The 19,949-nt window shown below is 41.7% G+C and overlaps 1 protein-coding gene across 6 annotated transcripts in view; it reads left to right on the top strand.

Moving 5' to 3' along the window:
- LOC112232957 (ATPase family AAA domain-containing protein 2B-like) overlaps positions 1 to 19,949 on the top strand; it is a 112,688-nt gene that overhangs the window by 8,738 nt on the left and 84,001 nt on the right. For 5 of the 6 annotated variants that reach the window (XR_006083420.1, XM_042321867.1, XM_042321865.1 and 2 more), the window contains exons 2-18: positions 117 to 182; positions 6,905 to 7,050; positions 7,209 to 7,240; positions 7,357 to 7,489; positions 7,727 to 7,823; positions 8,024 to 8,141; positions 8,262 to 8,411; positions 8,655 to 8,730; positions 8,841 to 8,942; positions 9,139 to 9,366; positions 9,550 to 9,724; positions 14,100 to 14,188; positions 14,325 to 14,484; positions 15,873 to 15,963; positions 16,066 to 16,177; positions 16,420 to 16,619; positions 19,278 to 19,404. Coding sequence is in view for 5 of the 6 variants with exons in the window: in XM_042321867.1 (XP_042177801.1) it covers positions 117 to 182; positions 6,905 to 7,050; positions 7,209 to 7,240; positions 7,357 to 7,489; positions 7,727 to 7,823; positions 8,024 to 8,141; positions 8,262 to 8,411; positions 8,655 to 8,730; positions 8,841 to 8,942; positions 9,139 to 9,366; positions 9,550 to 9,724; positions 14,100 to 14,188; positions 14,325 to 14,484; positions 15,873 to 15,963; positions 16,066 to 16,177; positions 16,420 to 16,619; positions 19,278 to 19,404 (2,102 nt within the window). In the remaining variant the exon portion in view is untranslated. The remainder of the gene's footprint in view (positions 1 to 116; positions 183 to 6,904; positions 7,051 to 7,208; positions 7,241 to 7,356; positions 7,490 to 7,726; positions 7,824 to 8,023; positions 8,142 to 8,261; positions 8,412 to 8,654; positions 8,731 to 8,840; positions 8,943 to 9,138; positions 9,367 to 9,549; positions 9,725 to 14,099; positions 14,189 to 14,324; positions 14,485 to 15,872; positions 15,964 to 16,065; positions 16,178 to 16,419; positions 16,620 to 19,277; positions 19,405 to 19,949) is intronic. The other variant, XM_024400289.2, reaches the window with a different exon arrangement.

The raw sequence follows: 19,949 nt of genomic DNA, 5'->3' as shown, positions 1-19,949 counted from the left end.
ATTCAATGTGGTGCTCTTATTCTTCTCACTTTTCTTGGTTAGAGGGATTGCTGCTATAACTTGACCCTTCACATACCTAACCATTTTCTTGGCTCTCTTGTATTCATTGTTTTCAGTGCCATGATGTCCTTGAGGAGCAGATTCAATGCGTGAGCAGCACAGCCAATGGGAATGATGTGAGGGTAGGACTCCATGTTTTCAGCATTGTCTGTCACCAGTGCAAATACCTTCTGTGGTCCAAGGTCATTGACTGCCTTCAGCTCATCTGCAATGTAGAGAACGGTGTGTCTGTTGTAGCTTGTGTCTGTGCTCTTGTAGAATGCTGGTTGAAGGGTGGAGATGTAGTTTATTATTTCTTGCCCACGAACATTTGACCATCAGAGATGATTGCAAGAGTCTGCTTTCTATGATTTGCTTGACCTTCACTTGAACTCTGCATCCAGCAAATGAGTAGATAAAGCATGTCTGGTTGGAGGGGTGTGTGCTGGGTGAAAAACTTTTAGAAATGGGATGAAAACCGAGCTGCACTTTCTAACCTCCTGCCCTGTGAATGACAATATGAGACATATTTCCCTCAAATTTCACAACACACAAAGAATTGGACCACAAATCAAGTTGACAAACTCCCATATCTGTTAGGTGAAGTACCGTGGTGTGCAATCTCAGCAGCAGAATTTGTGAGCCGATGCCACAAGAAAAGGTCAACCAGCGGGTCAGAAACACCAATGTAAATATAACCTATTTATCTGCCCATTTATTTCCTCCCTGTCATTTGTGAATTCTGCTATCTGGACATTATCCCAACACTGAACATAGCTTATGAAACTTTTAAAAATGGTGTACTACATTTAACTGCTAATATATTATTTAAAAGTGGTTATTCTCTTAACTTTGTTTGGCTGTTGTCGTTTTGTTTAATTTAGCTTTGTTGATTTTTGTCATTTTGTTTATTTCACTTGCTTTGCCAATGTAAACATGTTTCCCATGCCAACAAAGCCACTTTTTAATTGAATTGAGAGAGCGAGGGAAGATATTGAGGCAGGGAGAAAGGAGACTTGACGCACTGACTGAACCATGAAACACAGGAGTATAAAGCGATGGCATGTCCTTGGTACTTGTCATTCCTTCCTTATTGATACAACACAATAGCCTGTCTGCTGCTATAGACCACTGCTAGCAGCCTACATGGAGACTAGTTTGACAATCAGCCAGACAAGGAGGGATGTGCATCACACACCAATGACTGAACAGAACGCAGTCCTTAAGTATTGCTCAAAGTATCAATTTATTTATTTGTAACTTTATTTTGTTTTATATATATATATTACACACACACACACACCACCCTGCGTCCCACTGCTGGCTTGCGTCTGAAGCTAAGCAGGGCTGTTGTCCTGGCTAAATTACTAATCTGGCCCTCATACCATCAGTCACCTAATCATCCCCAGCTTACAATTGGCTCAATTCACCCCCCTTCAACACTACCAAAGTTTGGGGTCACTTAGAAATGTCCTTGTTTTTTGTCTATTAAACCATCAAATTGATCTGAAATACAGTGTAGACATGGTTAATGTTGTAAATGACTATTGTAGCCTAAAACAGATTATATTTTTTGAATTTTACCCCCTTTTCTCCCCAATTTCATAGTAACCAATTATTAGTAGTTACTATCTTGTCTCATCGCTATAACTCCTGTACGGGCTCGGGATAGACGAAGGTCGAAAGCCATGCGTCCTCTGAAACACAACCCAACCAAGCCGCACTGCTTATTATAAGCCAGCCGCACCAATGTGTCAGAGGAAACACCGTGCACCTGGCAACCTGGTTAGCGTGCACTGCGCCAGGCCCGCCACAGGAGTCGCTAGTGCGCGATGAGACAAGGATATCCCTACCGGCCAAACCCTCCCTAACCCGGACGATGCTAGGCCAATTGTGCGTCAGCCTATTCTTGTTCTGAGAAATGAAGGCTATTCCATGCGAGAAATTGCCAAGAAACTAAAGATCTCCTACTGGCCAATAAAAATGAAAGTTGGGCAAAAGAACACCAACACTGGACAGAGGAACTCTGCCTAGAAGGCCAGCATCCCGGAGTCGTCTTTTCACTGTTGACGTTAAGACTGGTGTTTTGTGGGTACGATTTAATGAAACTTGCTTAGTTGTGCACCGGGGCCTCCCACTCTTTCTATTCTGGTTAGGGCCAGTTTGCACTGTTCTGTGAACTGTTTCTTGGCAATTTCTTGCATGGAATATCCTTCATTTCTCAGAACAAGAATAGACTAACGAGTTTCAGAAGAAAGTTCTGTTATTGGCCATTTTGAGCCTGTAATCGAATGCACAAATGCTGTTGCTCCAGATAATAAGAAAAGGCAATCAGTATGTACCTGGCTGAAGGAATATATCTATTGTTTACAGGAAACCCATTCAACAATTTTAGATGATGTTTTGTAGAAAAATAAATGGGGGGGGTGAAATAATATTTCTCCCACTGGCAAAGAAATTCACAAGGGGTGATGGTTTTAATTAACAGTAATTTTGATCCAAATTGTCCAAACAGATCATAAAGGTAGATGGATTATTTTAAAGATGTTATTGGACAATAAACCGATATGGCTTATTAACCTATACGGTCTGAATAATTATGATCCAAGCTTCTTTGAAAATGTATATAAGAATTTATCAACTCTACAAGGAACACTAGACTCTATTATTATGGTGGGAGATTTTAATACGGTCTTAAATACCTCTATGGACCGGAAAGGAAATCACTCTACAAACTATCACCCTCAGGCACTTAAGGAAATCATGAATGTCATGGATATATTGGAATTAGTGGATATATGTAGACTTAAATACCCTGACCTAGTGAGATATACATGGCGGAGGCTTAATTAAGCTAGTCGTCTTGACTACTTTCTTATGCCATTCTCTCTGGCACCAAAAGTTTAAAAAAAATATTTAAGTGTTGATAGGGGACAGAATGCGGTCGGATCATCACGTGATTGGCATATATATTACTCTTACAGAATTTCCACATGGGCGAGGATATTGGAGATTTAGTCAAAGCCTACTAGATGATAAATTGTTTAGAACTAGGACAGAAGAATTTATAACGGACTTTTTCAGACAACACAGGTACAGCAGATCCCCTTATTGTAAAGGACACTTAAGTGTGCCTTTAGAGGCCATGCAATTCAGTACTCATCTATGAAACAAAAGAAATTTAGATCAAGAGTCCATATTAACAAAGGAAATTGAAGGACTAACAGTACAGTTAGATAGTAATAAAAACTGTACCATAGAGGCACAGAATAAGTTAGAGGAAAAATAAATGGAGGAACTTATTCAAGAAAGATCCAGTGTGTAATATATTATAAAAATATACCTAACTGGATGGAATATGGGGAAAAATGCACAATTTTTTTCAATCTTCAATATAGAAATGCTACCCCCCAAAATGTGTTAACTTGTTACAAATGGAGCCACACATGATTCGCGGAATGATATTTTGAAAGAGAAAGTAAAGTACTTTAAGAATATGTTTTCGTTTCAGTCTCCATCTCCACTAACTGAAACGAATTGTATGGATTTTTTCCTAATAATAATGTAAAATTAACATCTGTACAGAGAGACTCATGTGAAGGCCAAATTACAGAGGAGGAACTTCTTGATGCAATTGGGGCCTTTAAGGATGGGAAAACTCCAGGGCTGGATGGCATACCAGTGGAAGTATACAAAACTCTTTTTGATATACTCAAAGGACCATTATTAGCATGTTTTAACCACTCCTGTATAAATGGTAAATTATCACGCAACAAGGTCTGATATCATTATTACTGAAAGAGGACCCAAGTGGAATATATAAAGATCCAGTCCATTTAAAAAATTGGGAGACCTCATACACTTCAGTGTTGTGATGCACAAATCCTAGCAAAATGCTTGGCGCATAGAATTAAAGTATTGTCAGATATTATTCATCCTAATCAGACAGATTTTTTACACGGACCACACATTGGAGATAATACAGTGGGGCAAAAAATAATTTAGTCAGCCACCAATTGTGCAAGTTCTCCCACTTAAAAAGATGAGAGGCCTGTAATTTTCAACATAGGTACACTTCAACTATGACAGACAAAATGAGAAAAATCCAGAAAATCACATTGTAGGATTTTTAATGAATTTATTTGCAAATTATGGTGGAAAATAAGTATTTGGTCAATGACAAAAGTTTCTCAATACTTTGTTATATACCCTTTGTTGGCGATGACAGAGGTGAAGACTTACAGAAAACATTTGACAAGGTTTTCACACACTGTTGCTGGTATTTTGGCCCATTCCTCCATGCAGATCTCCTCTAGAGCAGTGATGTTTTGGGGCTGTTGCTGGGCAACATGAACTTTCAACTCCCTCCAAAGATTTTCTATGGGGTTGAGATCTGGAGACTGGCTAGGCCACTCCAGGTCCTTGAAATGCTTCTTACGAAGTCACTCCTTCGTTGCCCGGGCGGTGTGTTTGGGATCATTGTCACGCTGAAAGACCCAGCCACGTTTCATCTTCAATGCCCTTGCTGATGGAAGGAGGTTTTTACTCAAAATCTCATGATACATGGCCCCATGCATTCTTTCCTTTACACGGATCAGTCGTCCTGGTCCCTTTGCAGAAAAACAGCCCCAAAGCATGATGTTTCCACCCCCATGCTTCACAGTAGGTATGGTGTTCTTTGGATGCAACTCAGCATTCTTTGTCCTCCAAACACGATGAGTTGAGTTTTTACCGAAAAGTTATATTTTGGTTTCATCTGACCACATGACATTCTCCCAATCTTCTTCTGGATCATCCAAATGCTCTCTAGCAAACTTCAGACAGGCCTGGACATGTATTGACTTAAGCAGGGGGACACGTCTGGCACTGCAGGATTTGAGTCCCTGCCGTGGTAGTGTGTTACTGATGGTAGGCTTTGTTACTTTGGTCCCAGCTCTCTGCAGGTCATTCACTAGGTCCCCCCGTGTGGTTCTGGGATTTTTGCTCACCGTTTTTGTGATCATTTTGACCCCACGGGGTGAGATCTTGCTTGGAGCCCCAGATCGAGGGAGATTATCAGTGGTCTTGGATGTCTTCCATTTCCTAATAATTGCTCCCACAGTTGATTTCTTCAAACCAAGCTGCTTACCTATTGCAGATTCAGTCTTCCTAGCCTGGTGCAGGTCTACAATTTTGTTTCTGGTGTCCTTTGACAGCTCTTTGGTCTTGGCCATAGTGGAGTTTGGAGTGTGACTGTTTGAGGTTGTGGACAGGTGTCTTTTGTACTGATAACAAGTTCAAACAGGTGCCATTAATACAGGTAACGAGTGGAGGACAGAGGAGCCTCTTAAAGAAGTTACAGGTTTGTGAGAGCCAGAAATCTTGCTTGTTTGTAGGTGACCAAATACTTATTTTCCACCATAATTTGCAAATAAATTCATTAAAAAATCCTACAATGTGATTTTCTGTATTTTTTTTCCTTCTCATTTTGTCTGTCATAGTTGAAGTGTACCTATGATGAAAATTACAGGCCTCATCTTTTTAAGTGTGCGAACTTGCACACTTGGTGGCTGACTAAATACTTTTTTGCCCCACTGTACATTTAGTATCGAGGGGAACTATTATAATTTGAATGGCTCTGTGAGGTAAAAAAAAAATGGCTGAAGCCCAACGGGGCACTTTCCTGCATTTGACATTTTCATGAAGCAGTCCAAGTACTTCTATGCGTGCTCCGGCGGGTGCGCTAAGGCAACATTAGCAGGACAGAGAAGCCAGACACATGCTCACATGGAGCGCGTTAATGATGGTATAAAATCAATCCTGAAATATTTATCACGAGTGTAGCAGGTTGTGAACTCTGCAAACAATGTTTCGAGAATGAGAACGGTAAATTACTGTAATAGATGCATTAATGTATCCAAATGACGGGGATTAACAGTAAAATTGCCTGTTTTACAAACGGTAGGCTACCACATGGGGGTTTTAATAGACAGACTAGGCTAACAAAACAATTGCTTATTAGTAAACACTCCCGCTACTAAGAAGTGTATCTACGTGATACGTGTTATTCCTCCCTCCCTCTTACCAATTCAACGGCGCTTTATTGGCATGGGAAACACGTTTTATATTGCCAAAACAAGTGGATTAAACAAAACTGAAAAAAAAAACAAAGTATAGTAAACATTGCACTCTTAAAGGTTTCAAAAGGATAGATGTTTCAAATGTTATCAGCAATGTGCAGTGTTTTTAACAATGTGCAAATAGTTGTAGTACAAACAGCAGGGGAAGATAAGTAAACAGATAAATATTGGTTGTATTTACTATGTTTGTGCGCCACTGGTTGCCCTGTTTTCATGGCAATGGGTCATACATCTTGCTGCTGTGATTGCACGTTGTGCTAACAGATATGGGAGTTTATCAATGTTTGTTTCCATATTCATTGTGGGTCTGATCTGTGGGAAATAAGTGGTTCTAATATGGTCATACCTTTGGACGGATGTAAGGAAGTGCAACTTATTTTTCATCTCATTTTGTGGTCAATGGGCACATAGTCCTTGAACTAGATAGGCAGACTTTCTTCATTTTGGGTTTGTCACAGTGGTCAGGTATTCTGCTACTGTATACTTTCTGTTTAGGGCCAGATAGCGTTCTATTTTGGTCTTTTTTTAAATTTTATTTTTTTGGTTGACTCTTTCCAGTGTTTATAGTTTCCTCATAATTTGGTTGGGTCCAATTGTGTTACTGTCCAGTTGGCTGAGGGGACACTTCTCTAGGTTAATTTCTCTGTAGGTGGAATGTGTGGGCATCTCTCACACGCTCTCTCCCGTTCTTTTGCGCCCACTCTCCAGTCTCCATCTCTCTAACCACTCTCTCTCCTCCCCTTTAGAAGGATCCCAGTAGTGATGTGAGCAGTCCTGGACTGTCCCCTCCATCGAAGCGAACCCGTAGACAAACCAGCTCCAGCGACACCTCTCCCTCCCCCCAGGCCAAGGGCCAGAGGGTCTCCTGGGGCATGCCCACCTACCGCACCAGGTGAGCAGGCAAAAGAACAGCCTCTTTGACAGACAGTTCTGGGGTGAGTTCCTGTACTGGCCGTGTGGACTGGGTTCAGCCCCATCTGTTGACTGTGTCTGAGAATGGGGCAGTCTTTTTGTGCAATGTGTTTATTTACACATCTTAATGTATTTCAGGTTGTCATCTGGCGCCCTGCAAAATGGAAAAGGTAAAGTCAACGTTTCAATTTGTTATTTTAAGACCATGACCACATTATTTGTGTGTAGGTACAGTATTCGTTGGATTATTAGTTAGATGGGACCTCTTTACCTTTGACCCCTGCAGCCCATAAGGAGGAGGGGGCAGGAGACCACTCTCACATGAATGGCCATGTTGACCGGAAGAGGAGCTGCCAAGTGAGGAAGAGCCAGTTTGAACACCTCAACCAGAGCCTGCTGTTTGACCAGCTCGTCAACAGGTAACACACACACAGACCCTATGGGAAGACGCACACACAATTCCCTATAGGAAGACGAGGCCTCAGACCTGGTGGTACCGGGGTGGAGAGGGATGAACTGTAAAACATAAAGCGACGACATCAGAGGTATGCGGTATGAATCGATACTGATGTGTGTGTTTGAAAATGTATGCACTCTTATCCAAAGCGACTTACAGTAGTGTCTGCTAAATGACTAAAATGTAAATGTATTGGCAGCACGGCGGAGGCAGTTCTTCAGGAGATGGACAACATCAGCAGCATCAGACAGAACAGGGAGGTGGAGAGACTCCGCATGTGGACAGACACTGAGGTGGTAAGTCTGTCAAGTCTGTCAATCAGCCAGTCAATCTGTATTATGCCATATGAAAGTGGGTTGTTAGTAACTATCTCCGGTGGTAGACGTTATGATGGCAAGCCAGCTAGCTAAACGTAGCCTGGCTGACGCGAGGAATTTGAGTTAGGTGTTAGCCAGACTAAGCTAAACGTGCATATCCTCCACTCCTGATCTTCTAGGAAAACATGGACATGTACTCTTGTGTGAAGAGGAGGAAGGCACTGCGCAGGAACACCTTTGGCATGCAGACACACCACAAAGCCATGAGCAAGACAGAATCGGAAGAGGGGACTGAAGGTTTGTCTTAGTTTGGATTGCTTGTAAAGCTGCACAGGGACTTGGAGAAACCTGTAATTTGTTGGTAATGCTTGCGGTTCACAAGATGATAATTTCAAACATATCTTGTTTACTAATTAGAATCTCATGGTGAGGAAGAGGATGACGAAGCAGAGGAGGATGAGGATGATGATGAAAGAAACGAGACCGAGGAGGCTGGAGAGGGGAACGACAGACCGTACAACTTGAGACAACGCAAGACCGTACAGAGATACGAGGCGCCACCTATTGGTAAAGAAAAACATTGATTATTGTGTGATTTTTCTGCAACACTAAGGGTAGTTTCTTGGACCCAGATTTTCTATTGAGCGTGACTTATAGTAAAGGAGTAGTCTTAATGTAGGTCTGGGGAACTGTCCCTCTGCCTGAAACATTCCTTTTCCTGCGTAAAACCTTTTCCTGATATTGTCTCTGCTTCATGCCTCTTGAGTGCTGCTGCTTTTAACGTCTTCTGTCTCACTGAATGCATTCCAGAGCCCGTCAACAGAAAACAAAACAACCCCTCCCTGTTTGACACCCACAGGTCCCCAGCAAGGAGAAGCCATATACGGTGGGTGTTGTTCCCTGCATGAAAAATAATTTCATAAGACTGCTTACCTACAGTACATTGACTAATATGGAGTGATGTCTTTTGTCCTCCTTTCCTCTCCTCTGGTCCAGAGTGAAGAAGCATGCCATCCACAGTAGCGACACTACGTCGTCATCTGACGAGGAGAGATTTGAGAGGAGGAAAAGCAAAAGCATGACCCGGGCCAGGAACAGGTGAATACCTGTGGATTTTGTTATTAGATACAATTTATTAATGGCTTTTCACTAGGTAAAATCACTTTCCATTCACCACTCGTCCTGTATAGCACATTAGCTTCACTGCAAACCCCGGTGATACATGGCAGCCGTTAAGCAACTGAAAGCTCACCACACATTGACTCTTTATCACCTGTATTTGTTACTTGTAAAGGTGTCTGCCTTTGAGCCTGAGAGCAGAGGACCTGGCCAGTGGGGTGCTGAGAGACAGGGCCAAGGTGGGAGCTAGCCTCGCTGATGTGGACCCCATGAATCTGGACACCTCAGTGAAGTTTGACAGCGTAGGAGGGCTCTCCAACCACATCCAGTCTCTGAAGGAGATGGTGGTCTTCCCTCTACTTTACCCAGAGGTCTTCGAAAGGTTCAAGATACAGCCCCCAAGGTAAAGACCAAAGTCACCTTCATGTTCAGATATATCAAGCATGTATCCTCTTTTGTTTGCAATTTAGACAGATGAGGAAGAACAATTTAGCATTTTTTTGCATCATGGTCACAATGTAGTTCCAAGGTCAAATGGATTGTGTCTGCTTTAAACTTATTTACCTCACTCTCTCCACTCCCACAGAGGGTGTCTGTTCTACGGCCCACCAGGTACAGGGAAGACCCTTGTAGCGCGGGCTTTGGCCAACGAGTGTAGTCAAGGAGACAAAAAGGTGTCTTTCTTCATGAGGAAGGGAGCCGACTGCCTCAGCAAGTGGGTCGGTGAATCAGAACGACAGCTACGCCTACTTTTTGACCAGGTGAGCATGATTAGGGCTGTTACGGTGACCATATTACTGCAACACCGGCGGTCATGAGTCATAACCGCAGTCAAATAACACGCGATCGTTTAGTCACGGTAACTAGGCTTCTCCAGCCTCGGATGCTGCTGATGGTCGTTAGTAGCCTACCAAACTTGCTTAACTGCCTGGTACTCAGCACTTTATTGTCCCTCTAATCACTCTGACATCAACGCAAATGGTTTAGAATATAAAATCAAACACTTCATGAGAGCCCAGGAGCTCATGTTGCGCAACATTTCTATAGGCTACGCAACTGTGTGAGAAAACAAGCGTTTTGATGGCCTCTATTAAAAATAGGAGGATCCCATCAGCTTTCTATTAGGCTATGCCTGCTATATTTATTTATCAACTTTCCTAATATTAAGCACATTGCTTTGCTTTACAACAGGAGTATAGCCTACATGGCTGGCATGAAAATGAACCATGGGAAAAGTATTCACCATTTGCTATTTAAGTCCATAGATGACATGTATTTTTTCCATGCTGCTGTTCTGGGACAGGTGCATGATAATGGTCCATTCTAAATCAAAACTAATTTCACACACATTATTTTAAGAGCTCCCGGGTGGCACAATCTGTCTAAGGCACTGCATCTCAGTGCTAGAGGTGTCACTACAGACCCTGGTTTCATTCCAGACTGTATCACAACTGGCCGTGATTGGGAGTCCCATAGGGCGGCGCACAATTGGCCCATTGTCATCTGTGGTAGGCCGTCATTGTAAATAATTATTTGTTCTTAGCTGACTTGCCTAGTTAAATAAAAATGATTTAGTATTTATAAAGACATTAAATTAAGAATATCCTGACGTGTGACAATATTAGCCTATCACTTGTGTATGATGTATTATCATTTGTGGATGATGCCCAGCTTGTGCAGTAAGGCAAGAAACAGCTTGCCTTTTTTTGCGACTTTTTCAAATCATAGTAGCCTTGCCCATAGGCCTGTATGTTTTGATACGATTTGTGAATTAAAGTGGCCAGATAGGCTCTACACCGTTTAAATTGAGTTAAATTTGGGGAAGATCATTTTTACCATAAAGATGCACCTTTATTATAAAAAGTGCTTTTCCTGCTAATTGATTGTATTTTGGAACATTTGCGCTTATAGCCTATTGCCGTATGTGCAGTGCTGCGCTTATGTGAAGAAATAGCTAGTTGATCAATATTTTAAGCTAAATGTTCTGATCTGTTGCGTAAGCCTCATTGCTTTTAAAATGTTTTTTTGATGCGTGTATTAATTTGGGGTCTATTGCATCTCACAACTGTCCCAGACTATGTTTGGAATATTTATTTATTGCACAGAAGGACAAGTAGAATAGAATTGGTCAACCTTTGTACTATGGGGGATAGCAGATTAAAACAGGCCAGTGTTTTTCCTGTTCATTAGGCCTACTCATCTTGTTGGCTGACGAAAAGTAAATGTGGACAGTTCTAATATCTTCAATATGCGCCTCGGAATTCGATAAGAGGGGCATGCACATTTGCGTCCCCGATGTCTCTTCACTTGTAGCCTTAGCTGAGATGCCTGTGAGAAGACCTGATCACATGACGTGCATTGGTTAATAAGAATTGAGATAGCTTAGAGTGCCCTCTGAGAGAGATGGGTTTTTTTTTGAGCATGGCAGCTGAGAGAAGGGAATTATTATATTCAGCCCAAGGCCAAAATGGCCACTTTTTCTTTAGGGGGCATTATGGCCACACCTGGTGGATGCAGCCAGGAAATTCAAGGCCTGGTGAGAATATTATCAAGTGCTCGTCAAATTGTGAATGAGAGACTGATGGTGTGCGGCCTGCACAAGAAACATATCAGAGCTCATGCCTTTCGTGCAACTTTCTTCAAATCCTCAATAGGCGCATCAGGCAGCCTTAGAATGTATAAAAAATCTAAACATATAGCCCAACATTTGTATTACAACTGAAGTTGCTAAATTAAGCATTTTCCGCTCAACACAGAATAGCCGCATGTGTGCGCACTTTCTTGGAAATCGTTTGGAGAAAATGTAATTTTATTCAGCCATGCTCAATTGTATTCTTCATACTATAAGATGACACTAAATAATGCCACGCAATTCGAAGCAAATCTTGACCGCTAAATGAACTAGTGTAGCCCACAGCCATATGGCATAGCCATATCAGGGCCTAACATAAGGTAACTCAGAGTATGCTATCCTTGAACACAAGCATTTTGCCACACCTGCAATAACATCTGCCAAATATGTGTGTGTGACAGATAAAAATGACGTGTTCTTCTGAAATAGGCTACATTTTCTTCATATCATGTTTCTTTAGACCTGTCTAACAGGCTGACTACACCGCTCGTGTCGCGTGCGCAGGCATTGCAAAATAAATGTAGAAATCTATATTATTCAATTATTGCAGAAGTCCGTTCTATTTGTGACGCAGATCGCGGTGCAAGTCCGGCCTCTCCCATCTCCTCATTGGTTTATAGAAGCAGGTACCGTCAGGCTGTTAATGGCCTGGTACTCAGGGCTCTAGTGTCCTTCTCACCACTCTGGCGTCAATGCAAATGCAATCGAATATCACAAAACACTTCATCAAAACAGTATCGTGCTTTTAAAACTCACCTCATTGATCAATTTGAAGAAAAGTTCAACAGGAAAACATGGTTGTTGTGGATGTTGTTTCAAAGCCTAACACACCGAAATGGACAGCGTTTTCTAGGGTGATGATTAATTCATTATGTTCATACGCATATTAGAGCTTACGCATAGGCCTATATATGAGCCCAAACCAAATGAAAAGGATTGTGCCCTTATACAGTGCATTTGGAAAGTATTCAGACCCCTTTCCCACATTTTGTTAGGTTAGCCTTTTTCAAAAATGTATTTAAATAGATTTTTTTCCTGATAAATCTACACACAATACCCAATAATGGCAAAGCAAAAACTGTTTGTTTTCTTAGCAGCAAAAATAATTATGACATTTTACATAATTATTAAGACCCTTTACTCAGTACTTTGTTGAAGCATCTTTGGCAGTGATTACAGCCTAGAGTCTTCTACCCTACAAGCTTGTCACACCTGTATTAGGGGGGTTTCTCCCTTCTCTGCATATCCACTCAAGCTCTGTCAGGTTGGATGGGGAGCGTCGCTGAACAGCTATTTTCAGGTCTCTCCAGAGATGTTCGTTTGATTGATGGAGTGCTGCAGAGATAGTTGTCCTTCTGGAAGGTTCTCCCATCTCCACAGTGGAGCTCTGTCAGAGACCATCGGGTTCTTGATTACCTCCCTGAACAAGGCCCTGTTTGGCCGGGTGGTCAGCTTTAGGACGAGTCTTGGTGGTTCTAAACTTCTTCCATTTAAGAATGATGGAGGCCACTGTGTTCTTGGGGACCTTCAATGCTGCAGACATTTGTTGGTACTCTTTCCAAGATCTGTGCCTCGACACAATCCTGTCTCGGAGCTCTATGGACAATTCCTTTGACCTCATGGCATGGTTTTTGCTCTGACATGCACTGTGTGCCTTTCCAAATCATGTCCAATCAATTGAATTTACCACAGGTGGACTCCAATCAAGTTGTAGAAACATCAAGGATGATCAATCAAAACAGGATGCACCTGAGCTCAATTTTGAGCCTCATAGCAAAGGGTCTGAATGCCTTAAGGTATTTCTGTTATTTATTTGTAATACATTTTTAAATGTATATCTAACGTATTGGACCTTTTTCAAATGATAACTTTTGCGCTCAACAGCCACTTCATATGCGCCACTCACTCCGGAATGGAAAAAATATACTTTCTATTTTATTCAACTAATTTAAATGATTTTCTTCTTACTATAACATCATGTAATATAAAATAATGTCACAGGACTTATGAGCCCATCTCGTCTGCTAAATGTACAAGCCTAAGGCATGGTGCATAGCCAGATATCATATAGTAGGCCAACCCGTATTCTGTTCTTCCAAAATACTTTTTCTTCATATCATGTATCTTTAGAACTGCCTAAAATCAATAATGGATTAATTGTGATGGTACACATTTAAATTGATTTTTGGGGCTTTTTAAATTGTAGATGTTCCAAAGACGCGCATGCGTAGAGGCCTGGAGATGCTAAATGTTTTTGTTAACTGTCAGTTACTGTGAGACCGGCAGTCAATAACCGCCTGACAAAATGTCATGACCGCCACAGCCCTAGACATGAGCCAAGGCTTATCAGTTGGACAGTGTCAGGTAGGGAATTATTTATTAAATACCTTATCTATTTATATTGTGCTTACTTGGTCCAGTTGCCATCCAGAATACTCTGTGTTCAGGCTAGCTTATGCCCCTCTAGCCCAGACTTATGTTGTGTGTGTTCTGCTCTCTTCCAGGCGTACCTGATGAGGCCCTCCATAATCTTCTTTGATGAAATAGACGGTCTGGCCCCAGTGCGCTCCAGCAGACAGGACCAGATACACAGGTACTATATGAAGCAGGAGTAGTTGTTAGACATCTCCATTTGATGATCTGACAATCAGTATTGAATGTGAGTGATCTCTTTTTTTAGTAATGGTTTTGACCATACTCGCTCCCTATCCCTCTCTCCTTCCCTTAAGCTCCATAGTGTCCACTCTGCTGGCGTTGATGGATGGTCTGGACAGCCGAGGGGAAATCGTGGTGATCGGTGCTACCAATAGGCTGGACTCCATAGACCCTGCTCTACGGAGACCTGGACGCTTTGACAGGGAGTTCCTCTTCAACCTGCCTGACAGGACGGTGAGGAAGTAGCAATCATGTATAGGATTATGGCACGATGAATACACTATGAAATACATTGTTGGTACTTGTTTTATACTATAATCCTAATCATTTGTCTGTGGCTGTCATAGTATACTGAACAAAAATATAAACGCAACACAACAATTTCAAAGATTTTACTGAGTTACAGTTCATGGAAGGAAATCAGTCCATTTAAATACATTTGGTAAGACATCATTTATGGATTTCACATGACTTGGCAGTGGCGCAGCCATAGGCCCACACACTGGGAGCCAGGTCCAGTCAATCAGAATGAGTTTTTCCCTACAAAAGGACTTCATTACAGACAGAAATATTCCTCAGACAGTCCCGCAGGTGAAGAAGCCAGATATGTAGGTCCTGGGCTGTCGTGGTTACACGTGGTTGTGAGGCCAGTTGGACATACTGCCAAATTCTCTAAAATGATGCAGGTGGCTTATGGTAGAGAAATCAACATGTAATTCCCTGGCAACAGCTCTGGTGGACATTCCTGCAGTCTGCATGCTAATTGCACGCTCTCTCAACTTGAGACTTCTGTGGCATTGTGTTGGGTGATAAAACTGCACATTTTAGAGTGGCCTTTTACTCCCCCCCCCCCCAGCACAAGGTGCACCTGTGTACTGATCATGCTGTTTAATCAGCTTCTTGATATGGCACACCTGTCAGGTGGATGGATTATCTTGGCAAATAAGAAATGCTCACTAACAAGGATGTAAACAAATTTGTGCACAAAATTGGAGTGAAATAAGCTTTTTGTGTGTGTGAAACATTTCTGGGATTTTTTTTTTTTATCTTGGCTCATGAAACAATGGGACCAACACTTTACATGTTATTTATATTTTTGCTCAGTATATGTATATGAGTTTTATCCTTTAAGTGTGTGTTCCAACCGCTCCTGTGTGTCTGGGTGAGCGTGTACAACACACTTTAGTCCCAGCCTAGTGGTTTGTCTGCATGTCTGTCAAAGCCCAGTTGTGTGTGTTTGTCAGTCCCAACCCCAGTGGTGTGTGTGTGACTGACTGTGTGCGAGTCCCAGCCTAATGGTGCATAGCAATCCCATCTACCCGTTGAGCTGTCTAATTGGTTGACTCCTGTCGTTTGTCCTCACAGTGAGATTCTGAATAATCAAAGCCCAGTCTGTATGCTTCTGTCAGCAGAGAGACACCAAATACAGAGACACTCAGCTGGCAGAGCTCAGCAGAGAGAGACCTTGCTGATCAGAAACCCACTGTGGTGTGAGCAGGGTCTATAGTGACAGTTTTCTTTTTTTATAAACATGTTTTTCTTTTTCTCTCCATCCCTATATATCTCTCGCTCTTTGTCTGTCGGTGTTGTCTGTCTCTCTCTTTCTTTGTATTATTCTCTAGGCCCGAAGACAAATCCTTGAGATCCACACGCGGGACTGGAATCCTAGACTGGCTGAACAGTTTGTAAATGAGCTGGCTGAGAAATGTGTCGGTAGGAGACAAACTCACATTTATTAACGTTTACAACATTTTATGTCTAGTCTACTTCTTTTTTTCGGTTTATTCATTTAACCCCTCCACTCCCCTGTTCCAGGTTACTGTGGCGCAGACATCAAAGCACTTTGCACAGAGGCGGCCTTGGTGGCACTGCGGCGTTGCTACCCCCAGATCTACGGCAGCAGTGTTAAGCTGCAGCTGGACGTCAGGTAACCATGCAGAGGAGAAGGAAACTGAAAGAATAAAAACAACAACATAGTAATAGACTGGAATCAATTGTCTTGTCTGTATGGGGTGAATTCTGACTTCCATTTAAGTTACAATTCATGCAGTCTCTCCCATTGACTTCAAAGCATTTGAGGTTAGAATTCGCCCTTAAATGTGTTTAATCTGTGGACACTAAATTTCCCTTTTGGATCAAGTATTGATCAATCTTATCTGTGTCTAACAGTACCATCGTGCTGGGGCCTGGGGACTTCAGCCATGCTCTGCGGACCATCGTCCCAGCTTCCCAGAGAGCCCAGGCTCCTCCAGGCCGAGCCCTGGCCCCCAACATACGCCCCCTACTAGCCAACACACTGGCCACGGTGCTGGAGGTCCTGCTCCGAGTCTTCCCCCATGCAGAAACACGGCACGGGGAGAGTAGAGGAGGTAATCTGTTTATCTTTCTCCTTTTGCCTCTCTCTCTCCTTCCTGGTATCTAGGGCCACAATTAGGTCTTTTTTTCCTAGGATTTATTCAAACAGCAAAGGGTATGCAACAATGGGTAGGCAAAACAGGTTTTCTAAAGTCTTTTACAAAAACCTTCCCAGTTAAATGTTGACTGTGAAGTAGGCCTACTTGGCAGAACATCATGATTTTTATCATCGCGGGGCATTTGTTTAGCAAACTCTGCCATCACATGTAGCCTACACTGTACATTGTATAGTAAAAAACACCGCTAGCCAAACACAACGGCCTCTTGCTAGGTGTGTAATTGAATTAAAGGGCAACTGCACCTTCCATCTTTTTAATTTATTCTTCCCAGACCTTAAAAGTGGGCTCCTGATGTGGTTGAAGCATTGTTGTGGACTTAGAACATCCCATTAGTGTAGTTTTTCTATAAGAAAAGTGTGATTTTGAGTGAACTTACTGTTTGTAATCGCTAACAATAACACCCTTTTTGAGATTGCGACAAGGTTGTATTTTGTATTTTTTCCCCCTCCAAACAATTAATGGAAATATGATATTGTCAAGTTAAAATGTACTTACTTATGTATGGTGGGTTGGTCATTATTGGCATTTTTTAAATATTTTCAGAGCAAAATGAATAAATATACTGACCGAACACCCATTGTATCCATCTCTGTCTCTCTCTGTGTGTCTCTCTCACTTTGTCTTCTCTCTCTCTCTCATTATTATTATTTATTTTTGAAATTGTTTTCATTGTTTGACATATGACTCCACAATCACCAGGAAATCAGCTCTGTGTGATTGTTAATTTTGGATATCTGTTCCCAAGGATTCCCATGCATAAACAGAGGCATATTTGATCACATCCCAATGTAGGCTAATCAAGACTTGAAATGATTTGGTTTTCGTCAAATACTATATCTGTTTGGGATTCTTGCCGTCAATTTGCAGTTTACAAATGATTTCAAACTATGTTCTCCCCGACCATTCGCTCAAGAAAAAATCGTCACACAGATTAATGTAATTGGGGACCCCTGGGCTATATGCATCTTGCTCAGCCCGCAAATTTAAATGACATTTAGATTATGCGTGCATCATCCGCTTTCCCGGGCCAGTATCTTTCAGTTGGCACTGGCCTGGCAAATTTACCTGAATGTCAAGCACTGCAAGGGCATGTTAATTTAAGATGGCTAGTCATTATTAGCCTGGTTCTGTATGGAATGCATGGAATATTATGCGAGACAGGTCAGGTCTTTATTAGTGTGTAGTGGCAAAACACGGGTGCCATCAACTGAAAAAGTTGGCAGCACCAGTGGAAAAAGTTAGTCTAGAACCCTGTTAAAGACATTTAGCACTACACCTTCCTCCCTATCTCCCTAATAAACCATGATGTCTCTATTAACCTCTCTGGGGTAGACTTGCTTCCCACATGGCCAATAGCCAGGGAAAATGCAGAATGCCAAATTCAAATACATTTCTATAAAAATCAAACTTTCATTAAATTACACATGCAAGATAGCAAATTAAAGCTACACTCGTTGTGAATCCAGGCAACATGTCAGATTTCAAAAATATTTTTCGGCGAAAGCATAAGATGCTATTATCTGATGATAGCACAACAGAAAACAATGAGAGTAGCATATTTCAACTCTGCAGGCGCGACACAAAACGCAGAAATAAAATATAAATCATGCCTTACCTTTGACGAACTTCGTTTGTTGGCACTCCTATATGTCCCATAAACATCACAAATGGTCCTTTTTGTTTGATTAATTCCGTCAATATATATATCCAAAATGTCAATTTATTTGGCGTGTTTGATCCAGAAAAACACCGCTTCTAACTTACGCAATGTCACTACAAAATATCTCAAAAGTTACCTGTAAACTTTGCCAAAACATTTCAAACTACTTTTGTAATACAACTTTAGGTATTTCTAAACGTATATAATCGATCAAATTGAAGACAGGATGTGTTCAATACAGGAGCAAAACAAACTGACGCTACTTTTCTGGTTACGCGCCTCTATCAAAAGGTACACATGAAGTGACGTTCGTTCTGAGCTATGGTACTTCTTCATTACACAAAGTGAAAACCTCAACCATTTTCTACAAACTGGTGACATCCAGTGGAAGCGGTAGGAACTGCAGGAAAGTCGATTAGAATTCTGGATTCCTCATGAAAACATATTGAAAAGACAGTGACTTAAAAATAAAAAATCTGAATGGTTAATCTTCGGGGTCTCACCTGCTAAATAAGTTCCATTATACTCACTGACATGATTCTAACAGTTTTAGAAACTTCAGTGTTTTCTATCCAGTACTAATAATAATATGCATATATTAGGATCTGGGACAGAGTAGGAGGCAGTTCAGTTTGGGCACGCTATTTATCCAAAAGTGAAAAAGATGCCCCCTACCCCAAACAGGCTAATAACACCAGAGCTTTCTCTAGCCTTTATTCTTGCTGGAGCAAGTTCTGCTCAAAGGCCTGTTAATTTGGCCATGCCTAGGCCTATATGCATTTTGATCTATTACCTGCATATTTTTGTATATCTCAACATTTTATTTCACACACACACAGTTTGTCTGACTGACAAGTATTTCCTCCTGTCCTTCCTTCCTCCCTCCCTGCTAGACGTTGACAATCACCTGCTAGAGGAGGTCAGTGAAGAGGAGACTGATGGAGCTGCTCCCTCCATCTACAACCTCCAGCCGGGATCCCCAAAGACACACGCACACACACCCGTCCTACACTTCACCATGTGAGTCTGACTACAGAACACGCATCTAGCCTCTAACCCGTGTTTTAATGCCACCTTATGGCAACAAGTAGAATGATAGTCAAACCACAATTCAGTCCTGTCATCAATTTTTTTAGAATTTTTAATTTTAATTTAACCTTTATTTAACTAGGTAAGTCAGTTAAGAACAACTTCTTATTTGCAATGATGACCTACTGGGGAACAGTGGGTTAACTGCCTTGTACAGGGGCAGAACGACAGATTTTTACCTTGTCAGCTCGGGGATTCGATCCAGCATCTTTTCGGTTACTGTCCAAACACTCTAACCACTAGGCTACCTGACGCCCCCAATACAGGCCAGGGTGGATTTAATGTTCTCTATTTTATTCACATCAATCTAAGAAGCACTTTATCTGATATAGACGGCTAATATGGTCAAAGATGATTAGTGTTTCATGGTATACTGGAACTTGTGTACTTTTTCAATATTAGAACATGAAAAATGGTTCACTACTAGAATCTTTGTTACTTTCGGTACTTCTGTCATGTCTCATGTTGTATACTGA

The sequence above is a fragment of the Oncorhynchus tshawytscha genome, linkage group LG05 (genome assembly GCF_018296145.1).
Source record: "Oncorhynchus tshawytscha isolate Ot180627B linkage group LG05, Otsh_v2.0, whole genome shotgun sequence".
NCBI classification, from domain to species: domain Eukaryota; kingdom Metazoa; phylum Chordata; class Actinopteri; order Salmoniformes; family Salmonidae; genus Oncorhynchus; species Oncorhynchus tshawytscha.
The sequence above is the reverse complement of the archived record's forward strand: the minus strand, read 5'-3'. Positions and strand labels throughout refer to the sequence as shown.